This window comes from Tiliqua scincoides, chromosome 14, assembly GCF_035046505.1.
Source record: "Tiliqua scincoides isolate rTilSci1 chromosome 14, rTilSci1.hap2, whole genome shotgun sequence".
NCBI lineage: Eukaryota > Metazoa > Chordata > Lepidosauria > Squamata > Scincidae > Tiliqua > Tiliqua scincoides.
Window position 1 is genome coordinate 11,513,991 of NC_089834.1, and position 19,012 is coordinate 11,533,002.

General features: G+C 60.0%; 1 protein-coding gene across 4 annotated transcripts in view; it reads left to right on the top strand.

Moving 5' to 3' along the window:
* The window catches only part of TTC28 (tetratricopeptide repeat domain 28), a 50,483-nt gene that overhangs the window by 10,407 nt on the left and 21,064 nt on the right, over window positions 1–19,012 (top strand). For 2 of the 4 annotated variants that reach the window (XM_066610064.1, XM_066610066.1), the window contains exon 1: window positions 11,713–11,806. The exons of the other annotated variants lie outside the window; for them this stretch is intronic. In XM_066610064.1, coding sequence (XP_066466161.1) covers window positions 11,780–11,806 — 27 coding nt within the window. In that variant the 5' untranslated portion in view covers window positions 11,713–11,779. Of the gene's footprint in view, window positions 1–11,712; window positions 11,807–19,012 lie in introns of those variants that run through there. 4 annotated transcript variants of the gene reach the window in all.

Below are 19,012 nucleotides of genomic sequence, written 5' to 3' on the forward strand. Positions count from 1 at the left end.
GGCTCTCTGTGACTGTCTCACTCGCAGCCGTCAGCACACCTCCGCCCTGGTGTCCTCTGTGCCCCGTTCACAGTCTCCTCAGCCGCCCTGCAGCATTTGTCCCTGAAACCCATCTCAGTGGCCCTGTGGAAATGCTGGCTTCTTTGTCTCTCCCCTTTGCTTGTCTGCTTCTGGCCTGGCAATGGCTTCCCTCCAGCTTGGGGAAACCACCAGACTCGAGGGGCAGGAAGGTGCGCCAGCTAACGGTGATCTCGTTGCCTTCCATAGCCTGCCACCGTAGCAAAATGCAGCAAGAAGTGGCCAGCAAGAAGCTTTGCTGAGCGACTTGGAAGGGACATCCCAGCAGATTGCATATGACCTAGAAAGGCAGCCTTGGCAGCCTTCTCTGCCTGAAAGTAAAATCTCTTTGACCCTAAAGAGTTCATGAATTTATCATCAGGGTGCTCTCTCTCCACACGCACTTCTGCAGAAAACAGAAGGCATCGAAAGGCTTCAGTCCGGCAACAAAACGACCCATTTTAATGAGCACATCCTGCATTTCTGCTGTGTTAAAATGAAGAGGAGCTGCAAGAAATTAAAGCCATCAGTGGGCACCTGCCAGGAATTAATTGCACAATGACAGACAAGCGCGCACACACACACACGCTGACTTTGTGTCGTGATCTGGTCTTTCTCCCACAAAGCTGCCTTTCAGACTGCAGGAGCCGGCGTGTCTTCTGGCCAGTCCAGGCGGCCTGGGTGCTCTGGCCAGGCTCATGGGAGACTCTGAGAAGCCCTTGTGTGCCTTCATCCAATCTGGGGAGGAGATGAGTGCCACAGAAAGTAGGTCTGACTGCTGCTGGCCGCCAAATGGCACTCCCCCCCCACAGCAGCAGCAGCACTGGCATCAATCAAGCTGTGAATTTCAAGGGGGGGTGCGTGGTGGAGCGCCGATAGGTGGGTGCAGCTCGGCAGCTGGACTGTGGCCAGGGAAAGGGCTTGCTTGCCCCACACAGCAGGCTGGGGCTGGAATTGGGCAACCAGGAGGGCCCTGGAGCAAGGCCCGCAACTCTTCGGTTACTCATGGGGCTCATCACGCTGTTTTTGAACAGGCCCACATAATTTTGCAGGCTGGAGGTCTTGGGAAGACGGCCTGGCCTAAGTGTGCCCCCCCCTGACCAGGGGCTTGCTGTCGTATGTTCTATAGGTTTATATTCCTCCTCCTAAGACAGAAGCCTTCCCAAGAAGAAGCAAAGTGCGATGAGCGAGAGCATTGCCAGGCTGGCCAGGCCACTCCAACACTGCCACGGCCAAGCTGGCTCTGGCCCAGGACAGCTGATGTCTGAAGAGCAGCGGTTCTGTCGGGTCAGTCCCAAGGTGGGTGCCTCTAGCCAGGTGTCTCTCCAAGGAGTGTGTGCGTGCACCTCAGATCCTGTTCTTTGTTCTCCTCACCTGGTGTTTAGAGGTATACCCCCCCCCCCGAACTTAGAAGCGTTGCTTAGCTGGATAAGAACAGAAAATAAGTGTGTTTCTGCAGGGACCTGCCTGGGAGTTGCTCACAAAGGAGGAGTGAGAGAGCAGGCTTGGCGACTGGAGACGGGAGTGTCCCTTGCTCACCAGGGTGCCCAGAAAGCTGCTTGGGTTGCGGCTGGAGGTACCTGGAGAATTCTTCCAAGGAGAGGGGAGCCGCCTTCCCCCTGGCAGTGCAGGAGTGGGAGTGGAGGGCGTCTTGGCCCCAGACTCCAAAATGCAGCAGCGCTGGGGAGAGAGCATTGTCCAGTGTCTTAATGGAGGAAAGTTACCACCAAACAAGTGGTAAAAGCCTGGAGTAGCAGTCTCTGGAATCCTTTCCACTAGGAAATAGGCTGCGGGCAGAACCACGCGTCAAGGGGGGGATCAGTGAAGGGCAAATGAGTTGGGTTGAAGCAGCAGTTGTCCAGGGGCAGGAGGAGTGGGTGTTGGTCCCCCCCCCACTTGCACCAGTTTTTCGAGCCCTGGCAGAAATCTGCCCACCCTCGCCCACTGGGGGGAGCATGCAGGCAACTAGGGATTTAGGTCCACCTGCTCTGGCTCAGCCCAGGCCCCAGCTGGGGTCCCCAAAGTTCTCTGCAAAGGAGAGGTGATCCTCGCGTCTCTTCAGAACCCAGCAGGTGATCAGGCTACATCCCGGTGCGCAATGCAACATGAAACTTGGTCAGAGAATAACCCAGAACATGGTCCTCGTGTGCAGCTGAGTTTGTCTTTGTGTTCCACTAGACAGCTGCTCAGAAGCAGAGCACAGGCTGCCCACTGGCGCGTGGGTCAGAGACCCAGCCCCTCTCCAGCCGCCTCACTGCCTCTTTCAGGAGGGACTGCGCTGATGACCTCTTGGTCGTGTTCTGTGGGCACCTGGGCCTTTGGTATCCTTGGAAAAGGGTTGTTGGGCTCTTCCCACTTGCTCCTCGTCGCAGCTTTAAGGTTTGGACTGGGACCTTCCTGCAGAGCGTCTCGGTGAGGGAGCTGCTGTGGCCGTTCTCAGCCCAGCCCGCGAGCCCCCAAGTCTTTCTGTTGTGATATTCTTGGCCAAGGATCCCCAGGCGGTTTCTGCCGAGTTTGGAGGCGCTGCTTGGCTGCCTGTCTGGCTGCCCATCTGTTCACAAGCCTGCCTGTCAGTCCTGCCAGGCAGACGGCTCCAGGCTCTCTTTCTCAAAGAACCATCCTGCTAAGCGAGGAAAGGTGAGAGCCCTGGCAGCAGCCATCCCGCCCCCACCCCCCCCCCCGCAACTAACCTGGGAGGGGCGGGTGGCTCTATGGACCTCACAGGCGCCGTGTCCTCCCCATGCCCCTGCTGTGGGATCCATGTGCATCGCTGCAGCCGTTGGCTTGCAGCTGCCCTCCTGCCCATCAGTTGGTCACCTGACAGGGTTGCCTGGCAGCGGGAAGATTGAGAGGATTGAGAGAGCAAGATGAAGGCTTGTGAGGATGAGCAGCTCTGCCCACCACGTGACCAGAAGTGTTTGTGTGCCTGTGAAGGACGCAGGGATTGTCGGAGGTGGTCCTGCGGAATCCGCCTGGGCAGGCTGAGGGGCAGCGTAGCTGCTGGGAGGGGACCCCCTGTTGCTTCTTCCACCCCCAACTTCAGGCCCCTTTTCTGTTCTCAGTTAAAGGGGGGGGGTCCCTGTGCCCTGCCTGCTGCACAGCAGATGGGAAGAGAGGCGAGTGGGGAGCCAGTCATCATCTCCTGGCAGCAGAAGTGAGGGCTTCCTTCTGCCGCCATAATTCATGGTACCGGTGGAGCCTCCGTCGCAGTTTGTCATCCTTCCTGGAGCCTGCGCTCAATCAGTCTGCGTTTCAGAAGAAATGGTGTGTGTCTGACTGTCTCTCTCTCAGTAGGACAGTTGTAGGGGGGAGGGAGGTGCATAAGACCCTGGGGGGCAAGCTGGTGATGACGCTCCCCCCACCCACTATTTATTCGGCTGCCTGCTGGTGCCTCTTCTGACCTCTTGCCTCTGGCAGAATCCGCGCAGAGCAAAGAGACCCATCTCTCCAGGCCAAGGGTGGAAGAACAGGCTGCTGCGAAGTGAAAACGAGCCTTCCCCAGTTGCATCACAACCGCAGGGGTGGTGGACGTGCCCTTCGATGAGAACTTAACTGCCCGTGCCTTGCAAAATGAGGACTGTGAGAGGAAATTCCGGGGGGGTTGTGTGTGTGTGGTGGAAGCTCCTATGTTTGAGTTGCATTGTGGGACAAGAAATGCCTGATGCCCCAAGGAGAAAGAAGCTGCCTCGGGCAGAGGGTATGTGCAGTTGGGGGCACAGCTGGCCTTGTGCCACAGTGGGGGCTGGTCTGTTTGGGGCTCTTCCCCCGGGCCCGCTCCCACAGCCTCTACTGCTCTCTGTTCTGGAGCGCCTGACCTCTGGCACGCAGGCCGAGGTGCGGTGATGTCACTGCCTGCGGAACAGGGCTGCCCGTGCCGCAGTGTGCGGCCAGATGCGTGAGCTGGAAAGGGGAAGCCATTCCTGGGAAGGTGCGAGGAGGGGCCGGGCGCTTTGGAGCCGCCTGCCCAGAAAGAAGACCTTACTCAGCACTGCTCTTTCTTTCCGCTGCTCGGAGGAGGAGACTGAGCAAAAGTCTCTCTTTATGGCTTCTTCAGCCTGGGTGATTTACAGCAACTGGGAAGCAAATGGATGCAGGCGGCCTCTCTGCCGGCGGGTTGGCTCGCTCTGTCTGCCTTCCACCAGGAATTTGCCAGTCTTTGTGCCAGTCGGGGCCAGCAGAGGATGACAAGCCCCCCACTCCCCAATTGGCATTTTGGTTTTTAATTTCTGTGTAGTTGTGTACCCTTGAAGGCAGCTCTGTGTGGCTTCAGAGCACGTCCTCCTGGATGCGTGGTGAGAGGGCAGGAGAGGCTTCGCTGGGAGGACTTGGGGGATGACCCCTTCCTGCCCCTGGCCCTCACTTCTTGGGGCCACCTCAGCCGCAGGAAACAGGAAGGGAGTGCTGGACCAAAGAGTGGTCTGGAGAATGTCAGGGGCTCGTGCTGGGAATTGCCCTGCGCCTGCTCCTCGGGCGAGGCAGGCTTCAGCTTCTGCCTTGGCTTTAGAACAGCTATCACTGATCCAAGGCCCTTGGACAGAGGAGCCCGTCTCTGAGAAAACAGACTGGGGAGTCCAAGCTGGGCCTGGAATCTGCGGCTGCAACCTGCTGTGCAAACAGGGTCCCTTGTCTGGTGCCTGGGTGGCCACCAGCCCTAAACCTGCAGCAGCAAGAAGGAAGGAGACGCCCTTTGGCAGCTCCAGCCAGGCAGTGTCAGGTGCGGCCCCAGATGCCCCCCCATTCTCCCACTTTGGCCTTACTTGAGCTTTGCCTGGCACCCAAGAGGAGCTCCTCAGTGCAGCAATCAGCTAGGCTCAATGGAGCAAGGAAGCCCTCACGCACACACCTCTGGCTAATGCTGCTTCTCAGGGAATCATCCTCCATTCCTACCTGCCTGCGAAGCAGGTGGTTGCCTAGTGAGCAGAGGAGGGGAGTGAGGCTGGTTCCTTGCAAGAGGCACTGGTGCTCTCTGGAGAGGAAAGGGGGTTGGAGGCTTTGCCCTTGTGCCCGCCTTGAAGGAGTTGGGCTCCGCTTCCATCCCTGCCCAGAATCCGGTGCTGGTGCAGTGCCTGCCTCGTCTCACATTGACGCTCTCGGTGGGAGCCTGGGGCAGGGGTCCCCCCTCCCCTCTTCCTGCTGGAGACCTGCCTGTCCTTGTAAATCAGTAAGCAAAGACTCCGCTGAGAGTTTGAGAACGGTTGCTGACTGTTACCGGATCCTGTGCGGAAGGCCTCTCCGGGCGGGCAGCAGAATGGATGCTGTAACCTGCTTCGGTTTCCAGAGAGCAGCGGAATTGCGAATAGACAAAACAGATCTTTGCAAGACAATAGTGTTATTGTGCAGCCCTTTGAGGAAGGGAGAGTGAGGGAAGCCCCTGTCCTTTTCAGATTGAGCAGCAGGGCAGCCCCGCTGACCACCTCTGCGTGGGTCCCTCTTGTAGCAGCCAAGCCCCTAAGACCTCCTGCTGCTGGACTGTGCCCAAAGTGGGCGCTAGCGCCAGGCTGCTGCTACTGCTGCTCTTTTACAGAGTGGTGTTGTCATCCTCCCCCCCCCCATCTCCTGATAAGCAGAGCTGAGACCTCTCCAGTTACTGCACCGGAGAAACAGTTTTAGGAACTGAGCATGCAAATGGCTGCTGGAGGATCTGGAGCGTGGCTGAGAGGCTGCACTGCACCACGTGGGCTTCGCCTGCCATGCTTGGAGTCTGTTTTGCTGCCTCTCCCAAGGACCCTTTCGGGTAGCTGAAGCTACACTGCAGTTTCATAGCCTCTGTCTCTGCTGGAGGGTATCAGGACTGGGCTCAGCTGGCTGGTGAAGTGGGTTTGAAGGATCCTCTTTGATCCTGCCAGAGTCTGCTGGCCCAGCTCCTTGGTGCTAATGAAGCTAATGAACCCCCCCCCCCATGATGTTTCAGTAGCAGTTATCTGGCTAGTCTTGCTCTCCTTTGAAGGGTTGATGACAGCAGGGCCAGAGAGGAGTGTCAGAGAGCCACAGGAGCAGACCCCCCCCCCCGCCAGCAAGAGCTTGCCCCTTCTTGTGGCCAGGAGTCCTTGGCCTGTTCCAGCAAAGGGCCACCAAGGCTCCTGTCTCTGCTGCTCATCCACTACTCTGCGCCCTTCTCTGGGACTGGGAGCAAGACAGGTGTCCCACTTAAGACGGGATTCTTTGTGAGCGGCCTGCGAATTGTTACTTTGGATGAAGTGCTAATGAAGAGTTATGACGTTATTTGTTTGACTTTGCCACTGGGGGCTTCCTGGCAAATGAGACGATTCATCTCAAGGTGGAGCCAGTTGTGGTTCTTGAAGAAAAGGAATTAATGTGGTTTGTTTTCCCTCCCAGGTCTCTGGGTGTGTTTCCTGGATTTTCTTGTCCTGCTTCCCGCTGTGACCGCCAGATTCCTTCCCCCCAGTTCCCTGAGCTTCTTGAGTGCTTATCAGTTCACACCTTTTCCCCCAGTTGTGCAAGTGCAAGCTGGTGCTCTGTCTTGCCAACCTTGAGCTTTTGGCTGCCCAAAGTGGGCTTGCCAGGGTCCCTCCCTCCTGGCCAGCAGGGCACCCTGGGGAACCTCCACAACCATGCCTTCTTTCCCCGCTGGGGTTGCTGTGTCTGCCTTGGCTGTATTAGGACCTCCCCAGGTAAGATGGCCCAGGGAGAAGACACAGGGTGGAGTTGACAAGAAGCCTAGCCTTGACTGGGACTGGAAGGGTGCTTGGAAGGCACAGAGAAAGGTAGCGCTGAGATGGTCCCCTGGACTCCCACGGCAGCAGCAGAGGCCATCTAGCTTGGAACACAGAGGCCGATGATACCTTGGAATACAGAGTTGCAGTTTCCAACCAAGGCAAACTGGTGTTTGCTCGGCACTGACTGGCTGTGACCATTCTCCAGGGCTGCAGGTGAGAAGGGCCTTTCCCAGCCCCGCTAAACTGGAGACAGATGAATGGAACCCAGAGCCTTCTGTCCACAGCACAGGGCTGGCTCTGCCCTGAGCTGTGTTCCTGTTTGCGGTCTGGTTTCTGTTCAGCAGGTCTGCAAGCAGCGATCTGTTTGTCCGTGGCAAATGCAAGCCATAGACTTTTAACTAGACTTGAGTGGGTGGTCTCTGCAGTTGTTGACTCTTGCCAGTTTCATCCTAGTGCTGGGTCAGGCCAAAGGCCCATCCAGTCCAGCTTCCTGTATCCCACAGTAACCCACCAGATGGCTCAGGGAGCACACGAGACAACAACAACAACAACAACAATAATAATAATGCAGGTATTTCTATACCGCCTTTCTTGGTCCTCAGATTTCTCCTTAGACTTAATTCAAGGCGGTTTACATAGGCAGGCAATTTAAATGCCCGTAGGGATTTTTACAATTTGAAAGAAGGTTTCTATCTTTCAAGAAACCACAGCATTCAGATGTTTCCTTCTGGATCTGGTCGCACATCCTGGCCTCCATCCTCCCGCGCTCAGAGCGGATGGAATAGCTCGGCTCAGCTTGTCAGCTGCTTCAAGGTCACACGGTGCCCGTGGCCTCAAACTGGAGGCTCAACCCTCTCGACCAGATCTCCTGCCCAACAAGATACCTGCATCCAGTTGCCACTCTCTTGCATCTGGCATTCAGCAAGAACCTACTTCTAAAACCAGAATGATGCCTTGTAACCTGTGATGGACCTCTAAAAATCTTTCCAATCCCCTTTGAAAGGTATCCTGGCCAGGCACCATCACCACATCCTGTGGCAAGGAGTTTCACAGGCTACTTACATGCTGGGTAAAGAAAGATACGCTTCTGTCTGTCCTAACTCGCCCAACACTCAATTTTAGTGGACGTCCCCTGGTTCTGGTGTTGTGCGAGAGGGAGCAAAGCATCTATCCATCCCCTACATCATTTTGTACATCTCAGTCCTGTTCCCCCTCAGGCTCCTTTTTTCTAGAGTCAGACTGAAGAGCCCCTGAGCTGCAGCCTTTCCTCATGACCCTTTTGTCCTGGCTGAAGTGGCCGGTTGTGTTTGTTTTGGGCTCACAATTGTGCCTTGGTGTTGTACGGCCAGGCGTGTGCAGCGCCCTTCTCCCTGGTGGTGACGGTGGCCCTCTCTGTCCCAGGCAGCAGGCACGCTCTGCAAGCAGAAGTGGCCATGCCGTGAAGCCGAGGACTGGGGAGGCCGAGGGTTGGGGAGGCTGCAGCCAAGGCACCCCATTCGGCCCTGGGCTGGCTCTTGTGCCCCCTTCCACTCTGCAGCAGGGCTGCATCGTGGCTTGCTGTGCATCACTGTGCACAGGGCAGGGGTGTGGAGGATTTTGTGCACCATCATTTTTTATGGCCTTCAGCAGAAGTGTCCCCCCCCCCCCAGCAAGGTGACCTCATCACCCGGCAGTGGTTGTGTGAATTGCACAGCACGTGGAGGCTGGAGGGAGGAGAGGGGCTCCTGGCCCTTGCAGTTTCTGTCTAGACAGCTCCACGTGTCTAGCCGTGGTCCTCCCTGTGGGCGGTGTGGCTGTGGTTGCCTGGCAACTGCCATGGGAGTCAGGAGGAGGAGTGAGCAGAACTGCAGGGGGGGAGGGGCGGGTCCTGGGAGAAATCAGCGGTGCTGAAGCCAGGGGGCTGGTCCTGGTCATCGTTTGGCTTTCACGTCCTCACAGTGCCTGCTTGGTGCTTTTCCCAGGTCCCTGCCTCAGGGGGCTTACAGTCTGGATGTGGACACGGGGGCAAAGTGTTGCGCGTGCTTCAGCGTGGCTGCGGCGGGGAAGAGGACGAGGGTGTGAGCCCTACAGCCCTTCCTCTGGTGCCTGGCTCAGTGGCACCCGAGCCCTGCCAGGCTCACCACGTGGGCCGCTGAGTCCCTTCCTCCTGGCGGTGGCAGCAGTGCAGCCACGGCCCTGGCTTTCGCTGGGAGGCTGTCGGTCACGGCGACGCCAGCCACGTAGCAGCCGCTCCATGGGGCAAACTTAGTTTCCGTGGCTGGCAGTGGAACTGCTTGGGGAGCCCCCACGCCCTGTGGCGTGTTCTCCGAGCAGTTGCCTTTTGAAGAGCTGCTGTGCTGCTGAATTCTGGTGTGGGTTGGACGGATCCTGCCCTCCCCAGGGTGCTCCCAGTTCCTGGCTCTCCACAGCCCCCCTTCCTTGCCATTCTCTCAACCTTTGAGGTGCCTTTGACCGCAGGCAGCCCCCAGGGCCTGGGTTTGTGTTTGCCAAGCAGAGGCATGCTTGGCTGGGGAGTGAGCTGGTTGTGAGGTCAGCCTAAGCAACCCCACCGCTTGCGACCCACTGCTGGCGCACTTGGCAAGAACAAGTGGCAGTGGTCTTGTGTTGCAGGTTGGAAAAGGTCCTGTGTGTGTCTCTGTGGCATAGTGCGGGCTCATGTGCTTGAGTGTGCCGCTTGGGCTGGCACGTGTGGGGACAGGTTGTGGAACCTCGCTGGCCTTGGGCATTGGTGTGAGCTGCGTTTCGCTTTTGCAGACTGTGCCTGCTACCCCTGGTGGTGAGTGGGGGGCCGGACTAGACACTGCAGTGCTTGGAGCAAGAGGGAGGGAGCCATTGCAAGAAGGGGGTGGTTTGAAGGAGAGCCAGTCGTGGGGCAGTAGAAGCGAACTTGAGAAGCCAGTTCCCACTGCTGTGTGGTCAGTGCATGGACGCTGCTGCCCGGGGAGTGACTCTGGTGCCAGGGCCCGTCTCCAGAAGGGTCCGCAGGTTGAGGGCCATCTCCTGGTGCACTTCCTGAGACTCGCATCTTGATCAGTTTCCATGGCAGCGCTTGCAGTTGGGCTGTGGGGACAGGGGGCATGTCCCAGCAGGGCCTCTTCTGTTCAGGACCCCAGGAGAGAGGGAGGGAAGCAGGTCTCTCTAGCAACAGGATGGCGAAGGAAGGCGCCCACAAAGTAGGCCTCCCTGGGTGAGAGCAGATCTTGAATCGGTTTCCTGCTCAGTGACCCACAGGCATGAGCTGGGGGCCCTGGAGAGCCCCCCACTGCCTTGTTTCCCTGCAGTTCAATCTTGCGGGACCCTCCAGTGGGGCTGGGGTACGTTCTGTGCCCCCTGGCGACTGGCACACCTCCATCCTGCTCCTTGCTTCAGGGGCTGGGGGGACAGAAGGAGGGCTGAGCACCAGTTCCCTCCCTCCCTCCAGCAGCAGCAGCCACCGCTCGGGGATTCTCCAGCGCCACAAGATTAAGCCTAATCCTGCATTAACCTATTTGATCACTTCGCAGCTCCGCTGGATAAATGGCAATTAGTGACAGGCACCGGAGCCCAGCGATGAGCTGCCTTCCCTCCTTCAGCCCCTCAAACCCGCCTGCCAGCTGGCGATAAATAAACGCTGCTGCTGGCACTGGCCTTATCTCCAGTTGGGGCTTTGAGCCGAGTGACCCCACAGCACCGCACTCCAATTAGTGCGAAGTCCGAGCTCTTCTCAGCCTCCCCCCAAGGGGAATTTCTCTCATTTTTCAAAGGCCTGTCTCTGGATCAGACCTCTGAGAAAAGAGCCTTATTCTGCCTGGCTAAGCACAGTGTTTTCCAAAGGGGTGTTCTGCCCCTGGACATGAGTTGCGCCTGATGCCACTGGACCTTCACCCGTTCGTTGTCGTTGGTTTAAAATCTGCTTTTCATTGCTGTGGGCGAAGACCCCACGTCAAGGCAGGGCAGAGCCAAGAGCACAAATCTTGTCTGTTTCTAGGACCAAATCGGGGCAGTTGCTTGAATGGCAGAAGTGTGCATAGGTGCCTCAATGGGGGGGGGGGCGTCCTTTGCCCAGGAGGTTGGCCAAATCCCCACAGCTGCACCAAACCACCGTGAAACCAGGTCCCAGTAGAGGTGACTGTGGGACACTGCAGGGCTAAGAGACCCACCAGTGAATCTCCCTGGGAAAGACCGGGGTTGGTGGGGGAAGCCGGAAAGGCCAGGCCCAGCAGCCTCAGGCCTTTCCTTTCCCAGGCAAAAGGGTGGCAGCCACGACCCAAGCGAGGGAGCAGTGGGGCTGGGGGGTTGCAGCGCTCCACTGGATGGAACCCTGGACGTCCAAAGGCCGCGGAGTGGACGGAGGGTGAGCCGCTGCTCGAGCTGCAGGGCGGCACGGGTGCCCGCGGCCTGCAGCTGGGCGGTGGCCACGTGGGCAGGTGTGTGGCAGAGCGCCCCCGAAGGAGTTCTGCACCCACGAGGGGCGCCGCTTGGCTGAGCGTGCGAGAAGGCCCTTGGAGGCGCCTCGGGGCCTGGCTGCAGGACAGGCGGGCGCGGAGGAGCCCCGCCTCCCCCTCGCAGCCCGGTCCTCCTTCCTTTCCCCAGCGGCTCTCGGGCGGGACGGGACGGCGTCCTGGGGGCGGCGCGTGTGCGGGAGGCTGCGCGGTGCCCCCGACGGCCCGTTCTGCTGCCGCAGCCCTCTCGCGCGCCCGGGGCGGGGGCTGCCGCCCGGAGGAACCTGCGCGGCGCGGCGGCGGCGGAGAGCCGCCTCCCGCCGAGGGGAGGGGCGCGGGCGGCGCTAGGGCCCCGCAGTGGCAGCTCCGGAGCTGGGCTGGAGGAGGCGGCGGCGCCGAGCGAGCGAGCGAGCGAGCGGAGCCGGGGAGGCGTCGGCGGGCGCGGGCGCTCGGAGCCTCCCTTCCAGCGGGGCCGCGCTGGCGCCGGGCGGGGGCCCGCGACGCGCCCCGCCGGCGATGCTGCGCGCCCGGCCGGAGGGCGGCGGGCGGGCCGGAGGGCCGGAGGCGGCATGAGTGGGGCGCGCCCCCGACGCCCCGCGCAGCGCCCCGGCCGCCGCTCCCAACATGATGAAATGGCAGCCCCGGAAGAAGGTCAGTGGGGCGGGGGGGTCCCGCGGCCGCGCCCCGCTCGGCATTGCCTTATATGGGCGCTTTGTTGGGAGGCGAGGCGCGGCGCAGCGCGCAGGCCCCGCCAGCCGGCCCGCCCGGGGCTGCGCGGCCCCCCGGCCGCGGGGGTGTCACCGCAGGGGAGCCCCCGCCCGGCCCGGCCCGGCCCTCTCTTTGTGCTCTGCCCCGTCCCCGTCCGCGCAGCCGAAGGGGGAGCAGGTGAGAGATGCCCGGGGCGGGGGCTGGGGGCAGCCAGCCCGACCCCCTCCTGTTCTCCGGGCTGCCCCCTCAAGCCGGCACTGCCCCGCCAGGGGCTCCTTGCCCGTCCGCTGCTGCTCTCGGACCGGGCCTGCGCTGGAAGCCCGCTTGGGCTGCAGCCCCGCACTGTCGCTCTTGGCAGCTGGAAGAGGCGCTGCGAGGGTCGGGGCGCTCTCGGAAGGCTCAGCGCCGTCTAATCGCAAAACCAGAGCTCCACGCCCGCCCCCTGTGCTCTTTCGGGGGCTGGGGCTGCCCCCTGCTGCGCTCTCCCCCTTGCCTGAGCTTGTCACTCGGCCTGGGTGACGTTGGAGACTCGGCCTCTTTCTCCTCTCAGCTGGAGAGCGGAGGAAAGGCGGGTGCGGGGGGGGGGGCCTGGAAGCGCCGCAGCCTTTGTCGCGCGACAGCTGCGTGGTGGGTGGAGGCCGCAGTGCTCCCGCTGGGGAGAGGGGCTTGCGCACCCATCTCCGAGCCTGGCCTGGCTTTGCCACGTGTCAGGCACCAGCAGCCTGTCCAGAGGCCCAAGACCCGGACACTCGCTGCTGCCTTGGCTTCTGCCACCGGCTTCGGCCCTCCAGTTGCCCTCTTCCACGCTGCTCAGCGGCCGAGGAAGAATCGGGCGTGGAGGTGAATGTCCGTGGTTTGGGGCTGCTGGTCTCCAAAGGGGAAGCCCCAACTGGGCTTCTTGGGCGCAGGACTGAGGGGGGGAAGCCCCTGATCTCCAGCAAGGAGTGCAGGGCGGGCAGGCAGGTCTCTTGTCTGTGGCTGTAGCTTTTCCATTCAGGCCGCACAAAGCGACTAGCAGCACACCCCCTTCCTTCGCTCTTTGAATGACGAGAGTCTCTGGCTGCAGATGCGGTGCTCAGCAGGGCAGGCTTTGGACTGTGGTTTTTCTCCAGGTGTCTGGCTTGCTTTGGAAACCCGAAGCCAGGACGGCCCTTTCTTTGCCCCTCTTGAAATGGCATTTCCGGGCGGGAAAAGGGAGGTGATCATGCCGGTGCTCCGTGCAGATCTGCCAGCACCTGCAAGCTCTGGGCCCCTACTCAGAAGGTGCACATCTCTTTGCCAGGCCGGGTGCTCAGAAGCTCTGTGCACCAAGGCGCACCAAGGAGGCTGAACTTTGCTTGACTCTCCTCCCAAAGTTCAGCCTCCGTGGTGCACTTGGTGCACAGCTTCTGGCCACCGACCCTGCCGCCACGCGCAAGCCGTGCTTTCCTTGCCTGCCTCCACCAAACAGCACTAGTGCTTTAGACGTGGGGAAACCCACGGTCCCTCAGCCTGCGCGTTTGTCCTGTGTGGAGGGGAGTCATCTTCAGATGCGAGGTGGCTGGTCAGAGTCTCGGTTTCTGCAGAAGTTTTTCTTGGAAGCCTCCAAGAGCCGGTGGTTCCAAAACCTTCTGCTGCTGCCCAGAAGAGTGTGCTGTCGGGGAACGAAAGCCACCGGGGACAGGCACGTCCAGCTCAGCAGCCCTCCCCCAACCAGGCTCCAAGCGTCTCTTCTGGCTTGCAGGGGGCCCGGCGCCACACCTCTCTCTTGCAGTCTCCACACCCCTTTCTCTCCCTGTTCTCTGCTGTGTCTTGGATAATCTGACTGAGGCCCCGTGCTTGGGTTCCATGTTGTAGGTGTATCTGTAGCTGCTATTGGCCACCCGCCCTTTTTCTTGTGAGGCTGGCCTCCGGTTTTGGGCCTTCTCAAAAGAGAAGGGAGCCAAGCCTGGCCCTGGAGCCAGCCCAACACTCCCTGCTTCCACTCGCTCAGCATTTTCCCCGCCACCGCTTGCAGGGTGGCCCAGGGATGCCTCCCGCCCGATGCTGGAACGTGGCTGCTCCAAGCATTCCTGGGGTACCCGGATGGAGGCTGCATGCTGCCGATGCAGCCGCCCAGTTAATGGGCAGTCTGTGGTAATTATGGGGAAGGAGCTCCAGGGGCCCGGCGGCTGGCCTGCCTGCCTGCCTGCATGCATGCCTGCCTGCCGGCCTGCCTCGTATTTTTCCTCCCAAGCAGGCCTGGGAGGTTTGGGACGTGTGCGCAATTGGAGGGGAGTGGAAAGGCTGATGTGCTGCCTGGTTTGTGTTGGCACAGGACGTCCTGCTCGCGACAGAAGCCACAGGCCTCCGAGCCACAAATACCAAAGACAGCGCTGCCACGGCCGCACCGAGGCTGTTCCTGGGAGCCTCCTGTGGGCTCAGTCTCGGAACATCCTGGCTTTACACGCCTGTTTGTGCCCCAGAGTCAGAGGCCCAGAGGGTGGGGTGGCTGGCCAGAAACAAGGCGGGCCAGAGTGAAGCACTGCGGGCTTTTGCAGCACGTGTGGCAGAATATGGGCCAAGCCTGGGTGGGGAAGGGGGAGGCAGCCTTGCAAGGGGGAAGTGGGCAGGGAGGAGGAGGTGCTGGAGAGCCCAGCAGCAAGAACAGCTATAAAGGAAAGAAGCTGCTAAACGCCCCCCCCTTGAGATGCCTCCGTGACCTTAGCAGGAGTCTGGAGGGCCTTTGGGGACAAGAAGGCCCTGCTCCTCGAATGGCCTGTTGGGAAGCCTTTCCCCATCTTTCCGCAGTTTCCTGTTGAGCTAACCCAGGAGCAAAACTGGGAGACACCCAGGTTCGAGTCTCACTCCCGTAGCCGCTGGAATTGTTGAGCGTTTGAAGAAGGTCTGAGCACTGCCGTGATGAAGAACACAGCTGGAAGCTGCAGTGTCCTCAGGTTCCCTGGAGGCAGGACGACTCACGCCATGCAGAAGCTCTTCCTCAATTCGCTTCCCTGCAGCTTCAGCCTGCCTGCTCTAGCCCTGCTCTCAGGAGCCGCAGGACGCGCCTGCTCCTTCTTCACCGTGACAGCCCTTCCGGGGCCTGAAGACCGTGTTCGGGCCTTCCCTCTGCTTCTCTTCCCCAGGCTAAGCAGGCCGTTCCTTACAGGACCTGGTTTCCTGACCCTCACCATCGTGGCTGCTCTTCTCTGAACCTGCTCCAACTTGTCTGTGTCCTCCTCAAAAGATGTTGCCTGACACAGGATTCCAGCTCAGGGCTGACTAGAGCAGAACTAGGACTTCCCGTAGTCTGGATTCTTGAGTCTGCTAACACGACCCAGCATCGCATTCGCCTTTTGTGCAGCCGCCTCACACTGCTGGCTCTCATTCAGTGGGCAGTCCACTAAGGCACTAGAGGCTCTTCCTGCTTCCTGCTGCCAAGCCACGGCATGAAGAGGGGCCACGAAGAGGCCCAAGACACAAGGAGCTCCCGTGATGCCTTCGCTGCCTGCGTATGTGCGTGAGGGGAGCTGCTCCCTGCTTGCATGATAGCAAATGCTGTTGCTGCAGCAGAGGAGGGGGGAGGTGCCTTCAGCAGCAGCAGGTGCACTCGCAGCAACGTAAATTGCACTTGGCAGGTTGGAAATGATTCCTGCCCCCTGCAGGGCTTTGGAGAGGTTCTGCTCCTCCAGAGTCGTGAATAATGAAAGCGGAGTGCTGTGGAAAGTCATTTGCAGGCAAGAGGCTTTTCTGCTGCTGCTGTCAGCTGCTCTCGGTGGCCACGGGGCTGCTGGACTCCAGAAGACCAGAAGACGACCCCTGCTGGACCGGGCCCAGCGCCCACCTAGTCCAGCTTCCTGCAGCTCACCACCAGATGCTTCAGGGAGCACCCAAGACAACAAGATACTTGTCTCTGGTTGCCACTTCCTTGCAACTGGCACTCGGGTGGTCTGCTGTGGAACCGGGAGGCTGCCTGCATCAAGTAACCTGTGATGGACTCTTCCTCCATAAGTTCCTGTGGCTTCCCAAGCTCTGGGCAGGGCCTCTCCCGCTCCGGCATGAGGAAGGCCTGTTTCTCTCCCTGGGCCCAAGACAGTGATGGTGCCGTCTTTGGACAGTCAGAGGTTTACGTGCCCCATGAAGTAGGGCTGGATCCTTTGCGGTCTGTTCCAAGTATGCCGTATCCCTCTTGCAGCAGAGCTGGGAGCTGTCTTCTGCCGGGGCGGATCCTTAAGAGACTGTCTAGCCCACGGCGGCAGGCAGGCCATGGCTTTTCAGAGCCCTGGTAACAGGCCGGACTTTCCCACCACCTGCTAAGCAAGAGCGCGTTAGCTGGATTGGTCTTTTGCACATGAAGCAGAGGCGCCACCTCTGAGCCAGGCCCCCCTTCCCTGAGTCCTGGGCCGCAAGCGATGGAAGAAAACAAGTGACTGGCGTGTGAGGCCAAGGGTGGGGGGCGAAGGCAAAGCCTGCTGGCTGGCCCCCTGCACCTGCCCCCTCGCGGAACACTGCCTGGGGGTCGGAGCTGCCGCGGGATCTCTGCCTGTTTCCTCCTAGGGACCCGTCTTCTCCTTGGCTGCTTAGTGAGGCTTGGAGAGAGGCTTGCTCTCTGGCGCAGCCTGAGTGCTCTTCCATGCTGTTCATTTCCCTGCTGAATTATTTAGTTATCCTGCTTGTGCGCTGCAGACAGCAGCGTGAGGGTCAGGAGCCGATGTGTGGGGGCTCTCCTCTGTGGCCACGCTCCGATGCATCTCTTGCCTGACCTGCTCATGGAGGAGGCCAGGCCTGAACAGCTTGAGCGACTTCCTATGAGGACACAGAGGGCCTCGGGCGGAACTCAGTGGTCAAGGGACGCGATCGGCCCTATTTCTGTCTGAAGGGTTGCTCGGCTCACCCTCGTCTGCCTTGGGGTAGTACTGTATGTATGGAAGGGTTGGCGTGTGTGATGAGTCTCAAGGCACTGTGGGAATTAACGTTCCCTTTGTCCACGTGAACAGCAGATTCACCTTTCTGTGGAGTGAACCCGTCTGCAGGCTCAGGTGCCCAGTGGGGGTCTGACGTAGCGTGAGAGCCGTGGCCAAATTTCAGGGTACTTTTAGATGATTATAAATGTGGTCCAGACGCGAGAGGAGCAGGAGTGCTTCCCAGTGCCTGTCTCTGCAGCTCCGGGGTTGAGGTGCTGGAAAGCTGAGTGCTGCCTCAAGTGCTTCTGAAGTGCTGGTGCTTGACTGGAAAGGCATGAGAAGGTGTTTCAAAACCTGCCTTGCCCAGGGTGGTCAGAAGCAGCTGCTGGGAGTGCCTAGAGCAGGGGCTGTGTCCAGTTTGCAGTGCCAGGGGTGGAGTGTGTCACCCCTCACTGCCCACTGCCTGGTCCTTCTCCTTCTGCTCACTGACCAGCACCTTGTTTTAATCCTGAGTGGGTCTCTTCTCCCCGCCTTTCGATCTATTGGCCATTTAGATAAGTCTGTTCTGTGACTGTGCCTGCCTGGTCTCGGCTCCCTCTGGAAGGAGCGGGTGTCCTGCTTGCCTTGCGCAGATTGAGGGGTTCCCTCCCTTCTGGCCGTGGGTGCTGGCAGTGCAGCCTGCCCAGTTGGGATTGTGAACCAGAGAGTAAAGGGACAGGAGCCGTCTCTGTTCCTGCTTGCCATCATCTCTTGTCCCCTAGGCAGTAGCATTCTCTGTCTGCTGCTTGTCTTGGTTACATGGGGCATCTGCTGGGTTCTCTGGCTCGGATGTCATAGAATGTGGGACTGGAAGGTGCTCAAAGGTCATCTAGTCCAGCCCCCTGCTCCGTGCAGGCGGCGACGACGACACCCTTGACAGACAGCCATCACACTGCAGGTCTCGTGCTCCAACGGATGGTCCGCTAAGACACCTGGATCTTTCCCCCATGTGCTCCTGCCAAGCTAGGTCAAGATCACCTGGAAACCTGATTAGTCTTCCAGGGGTTTCGCTGACCCTCACAGCTTTGTGTCAGCTGCACATTTGATGACTGCCTCCTCTGCCTTCTCATTCAGGTTATTATAAAGAGGCTGAACAGTGGCAGGAGTGGGGCCTGCCACTCCCTCCCTCCAGTGTGCTCCGTGGGAAGCTCATCTGTCCAACTTCTCAGCCCCCTGCCCAGTTTTGCCCTTGTGTCCAGAAGGGCATCGCAGGAAACTTGGTCAGGTGTGCACATTGGAGCCACCAGTTCCTGCAGGCTCCAGACTAGGCCAGCCCTCCGAGAAGGAGAGAAGCGTTCTCTGGCTTGGCTTGTTCTTGACAGAGCCGTGCTGGCTCCCAAGAACCTGCCTGTCCGTCTCCCCAAGAGCAGCACCTGCTCTTGGCATACGGTGGAGCATGCAAGTGGATCGCAGCCTGCTGGGGCCTGAGCCTGTGAGTCTGGCAGGGAATGACAGGCGAGTCCCGGCATCTTGGGGAGTTGGCACTGCGCCCCCCCCCGCCATCTGGGATCTGTCCCACCGCTTAGCCAAAGTCACAGCACGGCTGGCCGCCGTCTGGAGCGGCTGCCCGTTATTGGCCCCCTGGCAGGAGCAGCAGCCGACTTCGTGGTCTGTTTGGAGACGGGCCTCGGGCTGAGGAAGCGGTCTTTGTGGTGGGGAGTGCCCTGTGGACTGCAAGCCCCTCTGCAGTCTTTGCGTTCTCCCTGCACCGGGAGAGCCAGGAAGCCACAGCAGTGTGCTGAAGCCCTGCGGCCACACCTCCTCGCCTCGCCTCTGTCCTCCATCTTTGCTGACCCAGTTCCCCAGTAGCCTCCTCAGAGTAGAGTAGCAGCCGTGGTTGCTCCTGCTCAGCGGCCCGTTCGGGGAGCGCCGTGCTGAAGCTGCTTGCTGACTGCAGCGTGAGCCGTCCGGCTCTGCAGGGCTTTTGCAAAGAGCCGGTGGGAGGTCTGAGCGAGGAACAAAGCAGAGCCGGTCCTCTGCCTGTGGCTGCCTTTATCCTCAGTGCGGGTACAGAGCCTTCAGGGAATGGAGTGCGTGATTCTGGCTCACTGCCTCAGCTGGCCAGGAGAGGGGAGCTTCACAGTGGGACTTGGCTGCCTGTGCCCCTGTGGAAAGGGCCGTGGGGACGTTTGCAGCCCCCTATGGCGGGGGGGGGGGAGGTCTGCTTGGCCTGGAGGTGGAGAGAAGGGGGCTAACCTAGGCTTGCCGTGCCGTCACTGGGGAGAGCCAAGGCTGGATTATGGTGCTT